Below are 18948 nucleotides of genomic sequence, written 5' to 3'. Positions count from 1 at the left end.
TTCATATGGTACATGTACAAAGGTTGTCAAAGCCCTTTAGCTGGGCACTTGGCCATTGAATTTGGTTGAATTAATTCTCTTTCAGCAATTGTTGAAAGTGCATGCTATCACTATTGTTAACGATATTAATAATATTTCATGCTCCTGACTGCAATGACATACCTTTTACTATGTGCACTTTTTGGAATCAGCGACTGACACCTAGATTTTGACACATGCGAGTTCCCAAATTATTAGGAAAGTCTTTAAAAACAGCAGCTTTCAGTTTTGAACTTTCATTATCAAGTTATTAAAGGAGTAGTTCACTTCAGAGTTATAATTTATGATTTTAAAGATCGCGTAGAGCCCTTTGAAGCTGCATTGAAAAGGCAATTTGGACCTTCGAACTGTTGTACCCCACTAAAGTCCACTATCCGGAGAAAAATCTTGAAACGTTTAATTTATTTTAGACTGAAGAAAGAAAGACATGAACATCTTGGATGATAATGGGGGTAAGTAAATTATCAGGAAATTTGAAGTGAACTACTCCTGTCCCATTGAAAGAGCTCTTCTCATAACCCCTGTTATTGAACAAATTGCTTATGATTATGCTTTTATTAGGCATTTTTCTTGGTTCTCATATCTCTAAAAAAAAATTGCAACGTACACAAGCTCTTTTTAACTGAATTGTGTACAGATCTTTTGAAACGGGAGACAATTCCTTTGATGCTTTGAAATGTTTTTACCAGTGACATTGATTAATAATGTAATCATAACTTAAAACATTCTACTTTCAGCAGAGGGAGCAAAATAAATAAATTACAATTTAATAAATCATATGTTTTAACATTATACATTTTTCTTTTACATCATTAAGGTGTTAAATATAGAAATATGCAAATAAAAACAATGATTTACCCCAGGACACTGCTTGCATACAGACAGCTGGCCTACTCACACTCAACCCAGTAAGACCATGCTGGTGAAACATCTTCACCAGCTCCGTTTTGCTTGAGATCAGCATGGATATGCTGGTCCAAGCTAGACCAGCACCATACCAGCTCAAACCAGCCTGGACCAACATGGAATCCATGCTGGTTTATGATGGATTTTTCAGCAGGGTTTGTCTCAATTTCTACTGGAGGGTGGTGAATTTGTTGCAAAAGTGGTGCTTTGATGGCTGGAGCAGTGGTGCTTTAAAGGGGATGAATATAGAGAGGGATTCAGTGTGTTGACAGTCCGGCAGTTACTGTTACTAAACTTACTAAGAAGCGCAGACACTTCCAGCATGATAAACCCCTTCATCCCTTCCACTGCAAAAATATTCAGAATATAAACTTTCTTGTCCAACAGACTAGTCAGCCATTAATATTGCAATATTCGTTCTCGAAACAACTAACTAGAAATGCCACTTCTTCTGTTTATCTCTCCGCACTGGGGCTCATCCTAATCTCACAAGAAAGAAAATGTTTCAATATGAGCTGAGCCTTCTTGAGCTGATCTGTTTACATAAAATGCATGCCATCCTTTTATCTTTGAGCTGCAATAGTAATCCCTGTATAGTTTGCAGGCACTTTCAGATTTATTTGATATTTATCTGGTTAAAGTGTTCAGATATGGTCCCTGGCACTGTTGTTAGGAGACATACATTACAGGAGCATTCCAGACTAAAAAGTAATGTTTGAGAGTGCATTAAAGTGGAAGCGTAAACAATCTGGATTGGTTATTGTGGTTATCAACATATAGCATAAAATTTCATTTAATCCACATACTTTGTACTAAGTCTGTAGGGTATAGGGATACTACAGATAAAAGGTAGAAGATGAAACCAATTAACAGTGAAAGCCTTCACTAATGCAACAAATCTGCAAAGAGTAATTTCAGCTTCACACCAGGAAAGTCAGACATTTTGAAAGACAAGGAACATTCAGTTGTATCGCCATAGTTTTAACGATCATAAATTTGAGAGTTTGAAGGGTTCAGGTTGTGACAATCTCATCTGAAGATATTTGTCTTAAATGAAGCCTCAGGGGTGACAAGTGTTCCTGGCCTTTTGTGCTTTTAGGCTAATGCAACTTCAGCTAGCTATTTTCATCTTGCTAACGATCTGTGGCACAGACAACAAGGAAGGACCTCTTGGGAGAGGGAGAAAAAAACGTTTTTCATCAGTAATGCACTCAAAAACTTGGAGCAGAGAGACATGAAACTGAAGTTATGTAGGGCAGCTCGTGAAGGGAAAAGCAACCCGAGGCCATTAAATTTTTCACTAGTCATACAGATTTTTTTTTTTTTTTTAAATAACAATGCATACGATATTTTTAAACTTCAGTCTCAGAATTCAGTGAGTTTTGGTACCATTCCATCCTTCTGACACCCAGTGTATATTCTTACAGTCAATTGCCATTAAGGACGCTGACTGAAGTGACCAAACACTGAAAATCAATACTTAACCTCTTAACTGTCACCGTCCCACAGGTGGGACGCCTGGTGCTCTTTTTTTGATCGCCTTTTTTTCATATCATATATTTAAGTAATTATCACAAATTAGGTATCATTTGAAAGCTTACAAACTCAAAATTCATCCTGTGAAAACCGTTTTGAAATCGGACATTGTGTTGCCATGGAAACGTTACTCTAAATTATTCTAGTGGGCTCCTCCCCTAGTGGGCGCTGTCATGTTTCATATTACAACAATTATTTTAACTACTTTATATTCAAAATCTTTTCCAATCTTGACAAAACGCATATTGTCGGAAAGGTCTGAGTCTCAAGGGTCCATATTTGGTGACTGTTTTGTGATGGAAGTAATATTTGGACAGAAATTTACAGGAAAATGCATCAAAACAACAATAAATGGAATTTGAATGACACCCGGTGGCTATTTTTGGTACAGCACCCTAAACAAAATCTCATGGGGACTTCAATTTTTGTGATATCAACTTCAAATTTGGAACACAAATTGGTTAGACATATGGCTGCTTTGATTTTATAGTAATTTTAGAGTAAATTCTTTTTTGTAAAATATATATTTTATATGAAATAAAAAATATTTAGTACAGTATTTTTCATTTACAGTAAATTTAAACTTCCATAACTATTTCATACTTTCATATTTTGAATTGCTTTCACTTCAGCAATAATCTGCAGAATGTCGTCTTTAAAACGAGACCAAACTTTGGTCTATATTCCAAAGCATTCTTGAATTACAGCCCTTAAGTTTGGATAGTGCATTTTCATGTGTATTCTCAAAAAGGGGGGTGACAGTTAAAGGGTTAATGGGCTTTCACCTGAAGTGAATTCAGATGAAGATGTTAATGCTTTCTGTTTCTCGCTATACAGGGCTGAAAATCCGCGAAGTGACGATCAATGTTACTAGGCAGCAGGTGGAGGATTTCCATGGTCCAGAAGACTACTGGTGCCTGTGTGTGGCCTGGAGTCACCTAGGAACCTCGAAGAGTCGTAAGGCCACTGTGAGGATAGCCTGTGAGTATGCTAGGTCAGAGGAACCCTAGTGGTCTCCAAGTGATAAAAAAATACAAAATGTATTTAAAGTAACACTCCACTTTTTTTTTTTAAATAGGCTAATTTTCCAAGTCCATTAGAGTCAAACAGTTGGGTTTTACCGTTTTTTAATTCCATTCAGCCGATCTCTGTATCTGGCAGTAGCACTTTTAGCTTAGTTTAGCAAACATCATTGAATCGGATTAGACCATTAGCATCTCGCTCAAAAATGACCAAAGACTTTCAATCTTTTTCCTATTTAAAGCTTGACTCTTCTGTAGTTACATCGTGTACTAAGACCAACAGAAAATGAAAAGTTGCAATTTTCTAGACCGATATGACTAGGAACTATTCTCTCATTCCTGCGTAATGATCAAGGAACTTTGCTGCTGTACCATGGGTGCAGCGGCGCAATGATATTGCACAGCGCCTGAAAGTAGTCCCCAGTTAGGAAACTTCCAATGTGACCGGCACTTGGCTGCTCTGAACATAGATATCAAAACACAGATAGATTCAATCAAGAAAGTGCGTGTTTGCTCAAAGCATTTTGGACCAGATGACTATTCGGAAAACATGGACAGTTACCCGTACCACGGTATGGCGTCTAAAGGATATGGCCATCCCAACAATATTCAGAGGACAAACAGGACCAAGTGTATCATCACCCATGGCTGTACGTACAGTGGGGCAAAAAAGTATTTAGTCAGCCACCAATTGTGCAAGTTCTCCCACTTAAACGATGAGAGAGGCCTGTAATTTTCATCATAGGTACACTTCAACTATGAGAGACATATCCTGTCTGATTTTTAAAGAATTTATTTGCAAATTATGGTGGAAAATAAGTATTTGGTCAATAACAAAAGTTCATCTCAATACTTTGTTATATACCCTTTGCTGGCAATGACAGAGGTCAAACGTTTTCTGTAAGTCTCCACAAGGTATTTACACACTGTTGCTGGTAGTTTGGCCCATTCCTCCAGGCAGATCTCCTCTAGAGCAGTGGTGTTTTGGGGCTGTCGCTGGGAAACACAGATTTTCAACTCCCTCCAAAGATTTTCTATGGGGTTGAGATCTGGAGACTGGCTAGGCCACTCCAGGACCTTGAAATGCTTCTTACGAAGCTACTCCTTCATTGCCCGGGCGGTGTGTTTGGGATCATTGTCATGCTGAAAGACCCAGCCACGTTTCATCTTCAATGCCCTTTTTACTCAAAATCTCACGATACATGGCCCCATTCATTCTTTCCTTTACACGGATCAGTCGTCCTGGTCCCTTTGCAGAAAAACAGCCCTAAAGCATGATGTTTCCACCCCCATGCTACACAGTAGGTATGGTGTTCTTTGGATGCAACTCAGCATTCTTTCTCCTCCAAACACGACAAGTTGAGTTTTTACCAAAAAGTTATATTTTGGTTTCATCTGACCATATGACATTCTCCCAATCCTCTTCTGGATCATCCAAAATGCTCTCTAGCAAACTTCAGACGGGCCCGGACATGTACTGGCTTAAGCAGGGGGACACGTCTGGCACTGCAGGATTTGAGTCCCTGGCGGCGTAGTGTATTACTGATGGTAGCCTTTGTTACTTTGGTCTCAGCTCTCTACAGGTCATTCACTAGGTCCCCCTGTGTGGTTCTGGGATTTTTGCTCACCATTCTTGTGATCATTTTGACCCCACGGAGTGAGATCTTGCGTGGAGCCCCAGATCGAGGGAGTTTATCAGTGGTCTTGTATGTTTTCCATTTTCTAATAATTGCTCCCATAGTTGATTTCTTCACACCAAGCTGCTTACCTATTGCAGATTCAGTCTTCCCAGCCTGGTGCAGGTCTACAATTTTGTTTCTGGTGTCCTTTGACAGTTCTTAGTTCTTGGCCATAGTGGAGTTTGGAGTCTGACTGTTTGAGGTTGTGGACAGGTGACTTTTATACTGATAACCAGTTCAAACAGGTGCCATTAATACGAGTGAATTAATACAGGAAGAAGAAGTGACCAAATAGGTGACCAAATACTTATTTTCCACCATAATTTATGTATTAATTTCACCATAATTAAATAATGTGATTTTCTGGATTTTTTTTGTTCTCATTCTGTCTCTCATAGTTGAAGTGTACCTATGATGAAAATTACAGGCCTCTCTCATCTTAAGTGGGAGAACTTGCACAATTGGTGGCTGACTAAATAACTTTTGCCCCACTCTATAACATTATTATTTTTAGTTAGCTTGAACGACCAGATTGAAAAAGAACTGCTGTTGTCTTTAGCTACCTGTGAAATGCAATCACTGAGTGTGGTTTGCTCAACCATTTGGTTTATACAGTATATAACGTTAGTAGTTTTGTTATGGAGTTCTGGTGAGGTATAGTTTGATTAAAATAAACTTGTGGAATTGTCGGTATTGTTTATCTACAGTTTCTATGATACTAGTGATGTTACGTTCTGTGCCGAGGCTTCAGAGCGTGCGCAGGGTTTTTTCCTGCATAGAAAATGATTTGCCGCCCGCCAAAGCCTTATTTTATCAGTTATTGTGATTTATGAGTGATGTAGATGACTGCTGCGCTTGTGGTAGGGCGCAGAGAGTGAAAGAGAGAATGTGCGCACTCTCTCTGTCTTCAAAATAAGCACTTTTCTCATATTTAACATATTACGTTAATCAAAATCAAAAGATCGGTAGACCAAATCCATGTTGCACGTGGCGCATTGGGACCATTTTTCCTTGAATTAACGCTGGTTGTGATTTGCGCTCAAAAAACGTTGACTATTTTCTCTGACTCACCAGTTCGAATATGCTCTCCTCCTCCCTTCTGCCCCAGTCTGTTCAGCTACACTTTCTTGCCTTTCACATTCCAAAAGCTCATCTTCAGTGTATTCCGGTTCAAATAGATATGGTTCAAGATCTGCACCAAAGTAAATATTTTCTGAATCGTCTCTCACAAATGTCTCCATGGTTACAAGGCATGCTCTCTGTGCAAGCAGGTTGTCACGCTGGTTTTGTTCACGGAAGTTTGCCTATTTTCAGGCGCTGCGTAATATAATTGCGCCGCTGCACACATGGTATGTAATAATCAAGGTAAGTTCCTTGATTACTACGCAGGAATGAGAGAATAGTTCCTAGCCATATTGGCCTAGAAAATCAAAACTTTTCATTTTCTTAGTATGCGATGTAACTACATAAGAGTCAAGTTTTAAATAGGATAAATATTGAAAGTCTTTGGTCATTTTTGAGCGAGATGCTAACGGTCCAATCAGATTCAACGATCTATGCTAAGCTATGCTAAAAGTGCTACCGCCAGATACAGAGATCAGCTAAATGGATTCAAAAACGGTAAAACTCAACTATTTAACTCTAAGGGACTTGGAAAATTTGTCTATTTTCAAAAAAAGTGGAGTGTTTCTTTAAGGATGTCAAAACAAAATTAAGGACATTTTATTATTCATTGTTTTTTTTTTATTGTATTGTGGTTATTTTTGTAACTTTTTTTGTATTTTGGATTGACAAATGCTAAGATATAATTGAATAATGTGAGGGTCCTGGGTTCCAAAAAGTACCCCTTGTATTTAACTAATCTTTTAAATAATCAGTTTTTTTTCTCTCTCTCTCTCTTTAGCATTTTGTCTGCTGAGACTGATTTAGACAAAAAAACCTTGCATGCTAAATCTGAAATGTGATCACATGTTTTTAAGCCTTGTGTCACCACATGTGATCACATGGATTTCACATGGGAACTGTTCCAAAACCATGTTTCTCATGTGCAAAGAATGTTTTTCACATGTGTTCCATGTGTGACCATGCGTGGTTTTTTCTGTAACATAAACACATAGATAAAAAAAGGGCAAGAAACTGTTTTATGTATTTACAATTTGTTTTCCTTAATGCACTAACCCCCAGTTTCACAGATTAGGCTTTCCCTAATTTTCCCTAATTCCGGGAGCTATTCCCGGACTAAAATGCATGTTTGAGCTGTTTTAACTGAAAGCGACTTTTTAAAATATGTCAGTGCCATTGTTTTGTCCCAAGATTCACACCTGTAATGTTTTTTTTTCTACGGCACGTTTATAAAACACACTTAAATGCCCTAATTGAACTAAAGCTTAATCCTGACTTAATCTAAGCCCAAGCCCTATCTGTGAAACGGGGCCTAAATGCGTTAAATCTGAAGGCATATTTAACTTTGCAATCTATTAACAGCATTATTTAGTTTTTATTATTATTTGCTATGATTATCATTATCATACTTTATTATCAGTTGTTATCGATTAACAATTTTATTTCAGTTGAAAACAGGAAGCATTGTTTTTATCATACCTAAAGCATTTTCCTAGTGTTTTCTTTCTACAAATTGAAAGATTTTTTGCATTGTACAGAAAAAAAAATCTATTGCTGTTTAAGCATGAGACTGAACTGAACCAACGACACCTGCAACTCTAGCAGATGGCCGGAGCACCATTGATAATGTCTGCACTCTGCAGCTCTTTTGCCCTGCCTTTCTAAGGTTGCCAAAACCAAGGGCAGGGGGCATAGAGAGAGCAGGATGTGGAGTGGTGAAAGCGATTGGCATAGATAGGCCAAATATCGGCTCGGACTCTGCCCGCTGTGACAGCTGCCTCTTATCTTTTCAAACAGACCTTCGCAAAAACTTCGAGCAGGATCCTCAAGGGAAGGAAGTGCCAATCAAGGGCATGATTGTGCTGCATTGCCGTCCCCCGGAGGGAGTGCCCATGGCAGAGGTAAGATCCGTTCTGTCAGCCTCTGACATCATTCCCACAGGGAGGATATCTGGGAAGGGCAGTACATGCTCTCTGCTAACTGGAAAAGATCATCAGCGCTGTTTTAAACATCTGTGCTAAGTGATGCCTGTTTAACTAAAAGGGATAGTTCACCCAGATAAATGTAATTTAGCCAGCCTCATGTTGTTACAATCCTGTATGGCTTTTTCTTCTATGGAACACAAAATATATTGTAAAGAACTGCTTTGGTTCATTTATATTGAAAGTCAATGGGGTCCAAAACAACATGGGACCATGTTGACTCTCATTGTTGGAACAAATAATACTCTGACATTTTTCAAACTATCTTCGTCTAAAACAACATGGGACGACAACAAAGACAAACAACATTGATTTTTCTGTGTACAGAGAGAGAGAGAGAGAGAGAGAAACACTATTTGTGTGTTCAATGTAAGGAAGAAAATCATACAGATATTGTTTTGGTCCATATAATGAAAGTCAATGATGTCTAAAACAATATGGGACCATATTGAATTTCATTGTATGGATAAAAAACACATAAAAAAAAAAAAAATCTCCTTTTGTGTGCCACACAAGAAAGTAAGTCATACAGGTTTGGAATGACATGATGGACGGATTTCATTTTACAAACTATTCCTTTAAAGAGAACATCAACTTACTGTGCACTGAGTGTTGTCATCAAATTTGATGGATTGATTTCAGTTTAATACACATTCGTGTGCAGTCAAGGGTCAAGTAAGGGACAAAAACGACAGGTCCACATATCATTGATTATGAGCAAGCAATATATCCATGTACATGTGTGTGTGTGTGTGTGTGATTATAGTAGGGTTTGGCAGCCACCAATGCTTTGTGAATGATTCAGTGATAAAATGGAAGAGCTCTGCCAGCGTCTGTCTATTCGAGTGCACGTTGGACAGAAAATCTGGGATGTACTTGAAGACAAGAATCTCCCTTAAAGTACTTTGTCAACATAAATGAAGTCAGCTATAAGAGGGGCTAGTGAATAATGTAGAGTGCAGACCAGCAATCGGCGATCGGGTCCATTCCAGCACACCTCTGCCATGAAATATTTAAATCCAAGCTGTGAGGGAGTGAGTGCAAAGATTTATACAGCATCATTTTGACTCTCTCTCTCTCTCTCTCTCTCTCTCTCTCTCTCTCTCTCTCTCTCTCTCTCTCTCTCTCTCTCTCTCTCACACCCTCTCTTTCTTTCTGTCCTAGTGGACTGTGTTTGTGGTTTTAAACTGTCGTAAACACCCCCTCTGAGTAATACTCTGTAGGATTTCTGTGGTCACAAAGCTAATGAGACTCACGTCTTTCTGGATAGAGTTAGTTTGTCATCACTGTTGGCTCTTGAGATAATTAACCAGCCTGATCTTTGTTCTAATAAGTAAGCAAATATCATCTTGTTTTGAAGTAAAGGCTGTTGCTGGTCATTGCTACTTTACATGCATTCTTATTAGGCAGAATGTCTGAGCTGCTTTATTTTATACAACAAAAGTGTATGGTGTTATACAGCCAGTCTCCAAAACAGACAAAAGGCATAATAAAAGTGATCGATTTGACTTTATTGTAAGTGTTCTGTACTATACTCTGTTCATATAATAGCTTTGTGTGAAGAAGAGACTGAAATTCAAGCCCTTATTCATTGATAATCTTCTCTCTCTTCACACAAAGCTATCGGGCTTATGAAGACATATAGCAGTAGTAATATGTTGAAGTAATATAGCACACAAATCATATGGATCACTCTTATGATACTTTAACCCTGTAAAGCTTGACATATGAAAGAATAGTTATGTACATATACATTGGAAAAGGAAATGTTTATTGAACGTTTGAACAAAATAAAAAAGTGTTTTTTTTGTTGAGTATCATATTTGATACATCAGGCTTTTATGGCTTATGTAGCATGACATATGAGAATAGGGAATTATCAAATTCTGATCGCTTACTCTTATTTAAATGCTTAGTTTTATGATCAAAGCTCTGTAGTTTTTATTGTGGGGAGCAAAGCATATAATGCAACAAAACACAATGATGATTGAGAGACTCCCGATAATTTTTTTTAAATATTTATTTATTATTAATAATATTTCATAGCAAAAAGACATGTGTAATCACGACTTGAAGGAGGGTGTTTTTAGATAGACAAAGGAAGACATGAAGTAGCTTGTGTACAACAGGTTTTTCAGAAAAGTGTTGCTCATATTGATAAATTATAGGCCTTATAAATTTGCGTATCAAATATGATACAGCAAGATTTTTATGGTTAATTGTGTTTTTGGCATCTTTAGAGAGTTAAAGACAATGGTTAAACAATTAAACAATGGTTAAAATCAAAACAACAGTGCTCGCATGAATAGCCTTACACTGAGTAATTGTCTGATCATGTTGTCTTTGCTTTATAGTCTTTGTATGAAAATAATTTGGAATATATCGTTTTTTTTCTCTATATATTCCATATAGAGTATTTTCTATTTTCTTTTCTCTTTTTGTAATTTTATGGTATTTCTGTTTTTCTTTTTCCTTTTCTGTATTATTATTATGATAATTTGTTTTCTTTATTATCATTTCAGCATTGTTGTTATTAATATTGTTTTTTTGTTTTTTTTACCCTATTTAAAAAAGCCTCCCTTGGACAGGTGTTAAAGATTAGCATGTGTGCTAAAACACTTAAGCAAATGCATTTGGTTCGTCCAATGTAATTGTTATGTCCATGTCAAATAAATCTAATAAATAAATAAATAAACCATCTAAATTCAGTGTATAGAAAACAAAAGCTTGGACATTCTGCTTAATTTTTTCCTTTGGTAAGAGAAAAAAATAATGTTTAGAATGAGCGAAAAACTGTATTTTGGTGGTAATCTATTCCTTTAAATGGGTGCGTTGTCCTTTTAAATAGTAGCAGTATTAATGTGTTGAATGAATCTGAGTGGTGAATTAAACTGTAATATGATCCTGTGTCTACGCAGGGGGGCTGCTCAGCACTGCGGTAATTACAGCTTAAACACAAAAAAATTCTGAGATGACCTTTTAGAAAGAGAACAAGTTTTCTGTTTTAGAGCTAAACTGTAACTGTAAATGGGTTTCCCCAGAGAGCTTCTTAAGCCTTTCTGCTTAGTTGGTCTAGACTCTGTTATCATAAAAATCTTCTTAATGAGATTATGCACTCTGAATTTAGTAGTGTTCATTTGGCCAAGAGAGATTTTGTTCCCAAAACTTTTTGTGAAATATATTACATTTAAGTTTGTCCAGAAAATGGTCTTACCTTCCCTTTACTGTGTTTTCTTTTCCAGCTATTGACTTGGAAATCGTTAAGAGGATTCCATAGGGGTGGGGGGATTTTTAAGTATCTTGCTTGTAAGAAAATATCATGCAGCATGTTTCTCATATAAAGGTTTAAACAAACTCTTAAAATGATTTGCCAAATTCACTGAACTGAACTGAACTGAACTGAACTGAACTGAACTGATATTTCAAATTCGAAAAAAAATTCATCTAAGGACAAATTATCTGAGCCTTTCAAACATTTATAGCTCCATAACCTTAAAGTCTCATTTGTGTCTTTTTTATGACACAGGATTTTTAGGAAAAACATCTGGAACCAAGTTGATACTTCAATGAAACATAATTGAGATCACCATCGTTTTTTCTAATTCCGTAAAAGCATCAAGCGCTTCATTCCATTCAAAAAGCAATAGCTCAGCGCTCATTTCATGTGTTCCTACCTGTTTCCTGCTTTTGCGCTCTCCTGTTCATTTCCAGCCACCATGAAAGTGAGTGATGATCGGCATGATCTAACAAGCCAATTACAGGCCGGTCGGAGCTGGGTGGTATCCTGTCTCTATGTGTTTAGCTGTGATAAGGCTGATCTGGAAAGAGCGGTAATGTGGTTGTGTGTTCAGGAGAGGAGCGGATGAAAGGGACAACTCTGTGCTTGCTTGTGGTTGCCTTTATTTCTGTATTATTGACCAACATAATCCTAGAAGTGTTTGCACAGCATTTTCCTCTGTGTTTGCCAGGTCTGAGGTTAATTCCTTAGTGTGTGTGTGTGTGTGTGTGTGTGTGTGTGTGTGTGTGTGTGTGTGTGTGTGTGTGTGTGTGTGTGTGTGTGTGTGTGTGTGTGTGTGTGTGTGTGTGTGTGTGTGTGTGTGTGTGTGTGTGTGTGTGTGTGTGTGTGTGTGTGTGTGTGTGTGTGTGTGTTTTATTGTTATTTTAAGGATCATCATTTTAATTCAAAGTGCATCAAGGGATAACTATGCTTGGGTATAAATTGGAATTTGACTTTGAAATTGAGATGATAAGAATAAGAAAACAATGAGTCTATGCAAATAGAATTAATTTGTGGATTGAGACCTCAGGCATTAATTTAACTGGGATGACTTGGATTACAGGGATCACATCAACCCATGAACTGACCTCACTATAGAGATGATTGCTGATTTAGAGTGACCAAGACTATTTTGTGAAAATTGATTGGCAGTAATATATTGGCATGTGAAATGCCAAGCACGTTCACTCTTGAAGTTTGAAATGTGTTTTAGATATAAAGTACTAAAAAGAAAAATCAAGTATGTTCTAATTGTTCATTATTAATCACACTCTTCCAGAAAAGAAAGATTCCAATAAATCCTGTATGATGCAAAGCTAAACTATTTGCTAGTGAATATTTTATGGCATACAGGTCAATGGGAATTGCAAAATTGAATTATTTTGCTCAAACTATAGTTATACCAAGGTCATTTAAAGACAGAATTAAAGGAACATATACTTGGTAATGTTTTGATTAGTTATTGATCTACGATGTGATGGTGGTGTCTTTCATTAGTTACAAGTTCAAATCCCTCATTGAGTCATACAAGTAAGACACTTACCGGTAATTGGCATCGTCTCTGTAACAAAATGGGAGTTTTGTGTTGAAATACCACACCAATAAGTAGGACTTGTTATCCTAAATGTAATAAAGTAAGTTTAGGTAGAATAGCAGCTGACCTCAGTAAACCAGGGATGGTGTTAAGGTAATAGTCCATCAGATCAGATCCATGATTTCAAAGCTCTGGCGTTTCTGCAGTTAAGTACTTAAGCTTAATAGCACTAGCCACAACTCACAGTTTACTCACCCTGAGAACTTGGCAGCCCTTGAATTACTTGAAAAATTGGATAGTTTTCAGAAAATGCAGACACTTTGTGTTGCCCACACTCTCTAGCTCATTGTCTGCTATTTCTCGAGTAAGCCCTTCCTGCCAAGTTCTTGCAAGGGTCCCCAAGAAAGATTCTGCTATAAATAAACACCAGCATCTTGGTTAATTGTCATCTATTATGGATCTCATTTCAACTTTCCAGTCACAGCAGATGTTTTAGCTGTCAAGGTGCCATGGTAAAAACAGTATGTTTTATTCTAAATGTCATTAGGTGAATTAATTTACTCATGCATATTTTATAGATGAAATGGCAGTAGTTTGTTTAAACTTAATACTAATTTGAAAGGATGTATTGTATGCATTATCATTATACCAAAGATGAAAACAAAAGCATTTGCAGAAATTCACATTTAGCTGTCTGCACTATCAAAGGTTGGTGTCAAAATCAATTTCAAAGTGATTGTAGGTGTGTCTGCTTGTGTCGGTCTTGTCAATGTGTTGTGCGCGAGTGGGTTTGATTGAATTCACAGTCAGCGAGGCAGCGTTATATTTCTGCTCCCTGAGGGCCGTCTATCAGAGCTGTTTAATCTTAGTAATTACCCTGCTGAAATATGAAGCAGTTTCAACAGCATCTTCTCCACCGTACACACACAAACACATTTCACAGGTAAAAACTCCTCTAACACCAACTGCACAAGCCAATCCAAATATTTTGGATATCTTCATTTTTCAAAAACATTTTCATGGGTGACAGAAGAATAGCCTCTGTGTCTGTGATAACGGTAAGGTCTTCACTTCGGCTGATCTCTTCCTGTCAACAGGACCTTAATCAGTCAGGATAGAGGCACTAATGAAATCACGAGATCCTCTTGAGAATGTGGAAACTCCTCCGTCAGCCCTGCCACTGTTAGCCACGCTGTAATTGAAACAAATGTGCCAATTAGGCCATTCATTTCTCACATCTTCTGCCACACATTCACCCAGCTAATTTGTATTTGTCCCCTATACCTTTCCTCTTCTCACTGCCTCTCTTCCTCTATCCTGTCTTTCCCCCCTTCTTTCTCCCTCTCCTCTTCATTTCTGTGCTCTGCACCTTTTCAAAGGCTGAGGGAAAGTGGTGCTCAAGAATGCAGAGCATGGCAAATGTCTCAACAGAGAGCTCTGCTTTCACTGTGTGCTAATTGCCTTTTTCAACTCCCAAGTTTCCCTGAAAACTTGAGTAAATACATTAGAGAAGTGCGCTCTCCACTTCAATACACAAGTAGTATGAATCCCTGCTGAAAACCAGCTTAAACCGGGTGATTTGTTGGTCTTAGTTGACTGGCCAGCTGTCTTCATGGTCTGACTAACCAAAAAGTGCCCAAAATCCCTTTTAAACTAGCAAGGCATACCTGACTAATAGGGTTGTCCAGACTGGGAGAACTAAGCATTTTTTCCCCCAGCAAATAAATAAATAAAAATATGGTGGCAACATTTTAATTTTAACAGAGTGAACTATATATATATATATATATATATATATATATATATATATATATATATATATATATATATATATATATATATATATATATATATATACACACTCACCTAAAGGAGTATTAGGAACACCTGTTCAATTTCTCATTAATGCAATTATCTAATCAACCAATCACATGGCAGTTGCTTCAATGCATTTAGGGGTGTGGTCCTGGTCAAGACAATCTCCTGAACTCCAAACTGAATGTCAGAATGGGAAAGAAAGGGGATTTAAGCAATTTTGAGCGTGGCATGTTTGTTGGTGCCAGATGGGCCGGTCTGAGTATTTCACAATCTGCTCAGTTACTGGGATTTTCACACACAACCATTTCTAGGGTTTACAAAGAATGGTGTGAAAAGGGAAAAACATCCAGTATGCGGCAGTCCTGTGGGCGAAAATGCCTTGTTGATGCTAGAGGTCAGAGGAGAATGGGCCGACTGATTCAAGCTGATAGAAGAGCAACTTTGACTGAAATAACCACTCGTTACAACCGAGGTATGCAGCAGAGCATTTGTGAAGCCACAACATGCACAACCTTGAGGCGGATGGGCTACAACAGCAGAAGACCCCACAGGGTACCACTCATCTCCACTACAAATAGGAAAAAGAGGCTACAATTTGCACGAGCTCACCAAAATTGGACAGTTGAAGACTGGAAAAATGTTGCCTGGTCTGATGAGTCTCGATTTCTGTTGAGACGTTCAGATGGTAGAGTCAGAATTTGGCGTAAACAGAATGAGAACATGGATCCATCATGCCTTGTTACCACTGTGCAGGCTGGTGGTGGTGGTGTAAGCATTGTTTCTGACCATGTCCATCCCTTTATGACCACCATGTACCCATCCTCTGATGGCTACTTCCAGCAGGATAATGCACCATATCACAAAGCTCGAATCATTTCAAATTGGTTTCTTGAACATGACAATGAGTTCACTGTATTAAAATGGCCCCCACAGTCACCAGTCATCATCTCAACCCAATAGAGCATCTTTGGGATGTGGTGGAACGGGAGCTTCGTGCCCTGGATGTGCATCCCACAAATCTCCATCAACTGCAAGATGCTATCCTATCAATATGGGCCAACATTTCTAAAGAATGCTTTCAGCATCTTGTTGAATCAATGCCACGTAGAATTAAGGCAGTTCTGAAGGCGAAAGGGGGTCAAACACAGTATTACTATGGTGTTCCTAATAATCCTTTAGGTGAGTGTATATATATACACCATATATATATATATATATATATATATATATATACACCGTACCACCATATTTTTATTTATCAGACACAACTACTAAAAAAGGTTGAAACATTCACTGATGCTCCAGAAGGAAACGTCGATGCTTTAAGAGCTGGGGGTGAAAACTTTTGACCAGGATGAAGATGTCCAAAAGTTTCTTATTTTGTTTAAATATCTTTTTTTCCCATCTAATACTGCCCTTCAGAAGCAACTGAAGATACTTGCATGTTTCCCAGAAGACAAATTGAGTACAATTTACTTTGATCTTCAAATTCAACACGTTTTCACCCCCCAGCTCTTAATGCATCGTGTTTCCTTCTGGAGCATCAGTGAATGTTTCAACCTTTTTTAGTAATTGTGTTTGAGTCCCTCAATTGTCCTCAGTGTGAAAAGCTGGATCTCAAAATCAAACAGTCCCTGCTGGAGAGGGTTCAAATATGCAAAAGATGCTGGGAAACTGAAGAATGTGCAGGACCTAGAGGATTTTTCTGAAGAACATTGGGTAGTTTAACTGCTCAAGACAAACAAGGGACTCGTGAACGACCATCACAAAACAAAAAACAGCCGTGGATCATCCAGGGAACGACACACAGTATTGAGAATTAATGGTTCATTAATTTTTGAACGTGGTTATTTTAATAAATTCAGCTATTTGTTTTTGTCTTTTGGACTATATGCAAACATTTTTTATGTAAAATATCTTATTCAAGACAGTACTAAATAAAAAATAATATACATTTTGTTTGATCTCTTTTATTTAGTTACAATTATTCACATTTTCACAGATTCATATATATATATATTATATAGTTGATGCGGTTAGGCCCACTCAGAGGTATATTTTTACAGACTGTAATATCTATATAATATCCATCTCTATATACAGTGAGGAAAATAAATATTTGAACACCCTGCTATTTTGCAAGTTCTCCCACTTAGAAATTGTCATCGTAGGTGCATATCTACCAGAAAGACTCGGGAGAATTAATGCTGTAACAATAACATTTATTTAGGAGCTCAGCAAGCAATCAAGTTCTTTGGCGTAGGCCCCATTCGTAATTCGCATTCTGAGGGTACGGAATCTGCGTATCCTGCCTGAAGACGAAGGCAAGGGCACAGCCCACCCCCGCGAAGTAAGGAAGGGGGCCATCTGGTGGTGGTGTGGTAGATGGAGGAAAAGAACATCCTGAAGTCTTCGGGGTAGAGAGGAGAACCCATCTGGTGGTGTTGAGGATGATAGAAGGGCCCGACTGGTGGTGTAGGGGGTGATGGAGGAAAGGTCCCATCTTGGTGGTGGTGGGGAGGATGGTGGCGCTGAAGCGACGGTATCTTCGAACTCAGACATGAGTAATTACTACCTTTTTATGCTACAGAAAAAGGATATGATGGATAGATGAGCAGGTAATTAGTGACGTAATGATTGAGTCTTCCTGGCAGAACTTGCGCTGGCTTCATGTCCACTGTGAGAGACATAATCTATTAAAAAAAAATCCAGAAATCACAATGTATGATTTTTTAACTATTTATTTGTATGACACAGCTGCAAATACGTATTTGAACACCTGAGAACATCAATGTTAATATTTGGTACAGTAGCCTTTGTTTGCAATTACAGAGGTCAAACGTTGCCTGTAGTTTTTCACCAGGTTAGAACACACTGCAGGAGGGATTTTGGCCCACTCCACACAGATCTTCTCTAGATCAGTCAGGTTTCTGGCCTGTCGCTGAGAAACACAGAGTTTGAGCTCCCTCCAAAGATTCTCTATTGGGTTTAGGTCTGGAGACTGGCTAGGCCACGCCAGAACCTTGATATGCTTCTTACAGAGCCACTCCTTTGTTATCCTGGCTGTGTGCTTCGGGTCATTGTCATGTTGGAAGACCCAGCCTCGACCCATCTTCAGTGCTCTAACTGAGGGAAGGAGGTTGTTCCCCAAAATCTCGCAATACATGGCCCCGGTCAATCCTCTCCTTAATACAGCGCAGTCGCCCTGTCCCATGTGCAGAAAAACACCCCCAAAGCATGATGCTACCACCCCCATGCTTCACAGTAGGGATGGTGTTCTTGGGATTGTACTCATCATTCTTCTTCCTCCAAACACGTTTAGTGGAATTATGACCAAAAAGTTCTATTTTGGTCTCATCTGACCACATGACTTTCTCCCATGACTCCTCTGGATCATCCAAATGGTCATTGGCAAACTTAAGACGGGCCTGGACATGTGCTGGTTTAAGCAGGGGAACCTTCCGTGCCATGCATGATTTCAAACCATGACGTCTTAGTGTATTACCAACAGTAACATTGGAAACCGTGGTCCCAGCTCTTTTCAGGTCATTGACCAGCTCCTCCCGTGTAGTTCTGGGCTGATTTCTCACCTTTCTTAGGATCATTGAGACCCCACGAGGTGAGATCTTGCATGGAGCCCCAGTCCAAGGGAGATTGACAGTCATGTTTAGCTTCTTCCATTTTCTAATGATTGCTCCAACAGTGGACCTTTTTTCACCAAGCTGCTTGGCAATTTTCCCGTAGCCCTTTCCAGCCTTGTGGAGGTGTACAATTTTGTCTCTAGTGTCTTTGGACAGCTCTTTGGTCTTGGCCATGTTAGTAGTTGGATTCTTACTGATTGTATGGGGTGGACACGTGTCTTTATGCAGCTAATGACCTCAAACAGGTGCATCTAATTTAGGATAATAAATGGAGTGGAGGTGGACATTTTAAAGGCAGACTAACAGGTCTTTGAGGGTCAGAATTCTAGCTGATAGACAGGTGTTCAAATACTTATTTGCAGCTGTATCATACAAATAAATAGTTAAAAAAT

The 18948-nt window shown here is 38.4% G+C and overlaps 1 protein-coding gene across 1 annotated transcript in view; it reads left to right on the top strand.

Moving 5' to 3' along the window:
- The window catches only part of unc5db (unc-5 netrin receptor Db), a 220983-nt gene that overhangs the window by 154357 nt on the left and 47678 nt on the right, over positions 1 to 18948 (top strand). Inside the window, exons 3-4 of the mRNA XM_079814916.1 lie at positions 3319 to 3462; positions 8102 to 8205. Of these exons, the coding sequence (XP_079671042.1) occupies positions 3319 to 3462; positions 8102 to 8205 (248 nt within the window). The remainder of the gene's footprint in view (positions 1 to 3318; positions 3463 to 8101; positions 8206 to 18948) is intronic.

The sequence above is a fragment of the Gobio gobio genome (genome assembly GCF_949357685.1).
Source record: "Gobio gobio genome assembly, chromosome: 4".
Taxonomy (NCBI): domain Eukaryota; kingdom Metazoa; phylum Chordata; class Actinopteri; order Cypriniformes; family Gobionidae; genus Gobio; species Gobio gobio.
This window is presented reverse-complemented; position numbering and strand designations above follow the sequence as displayed.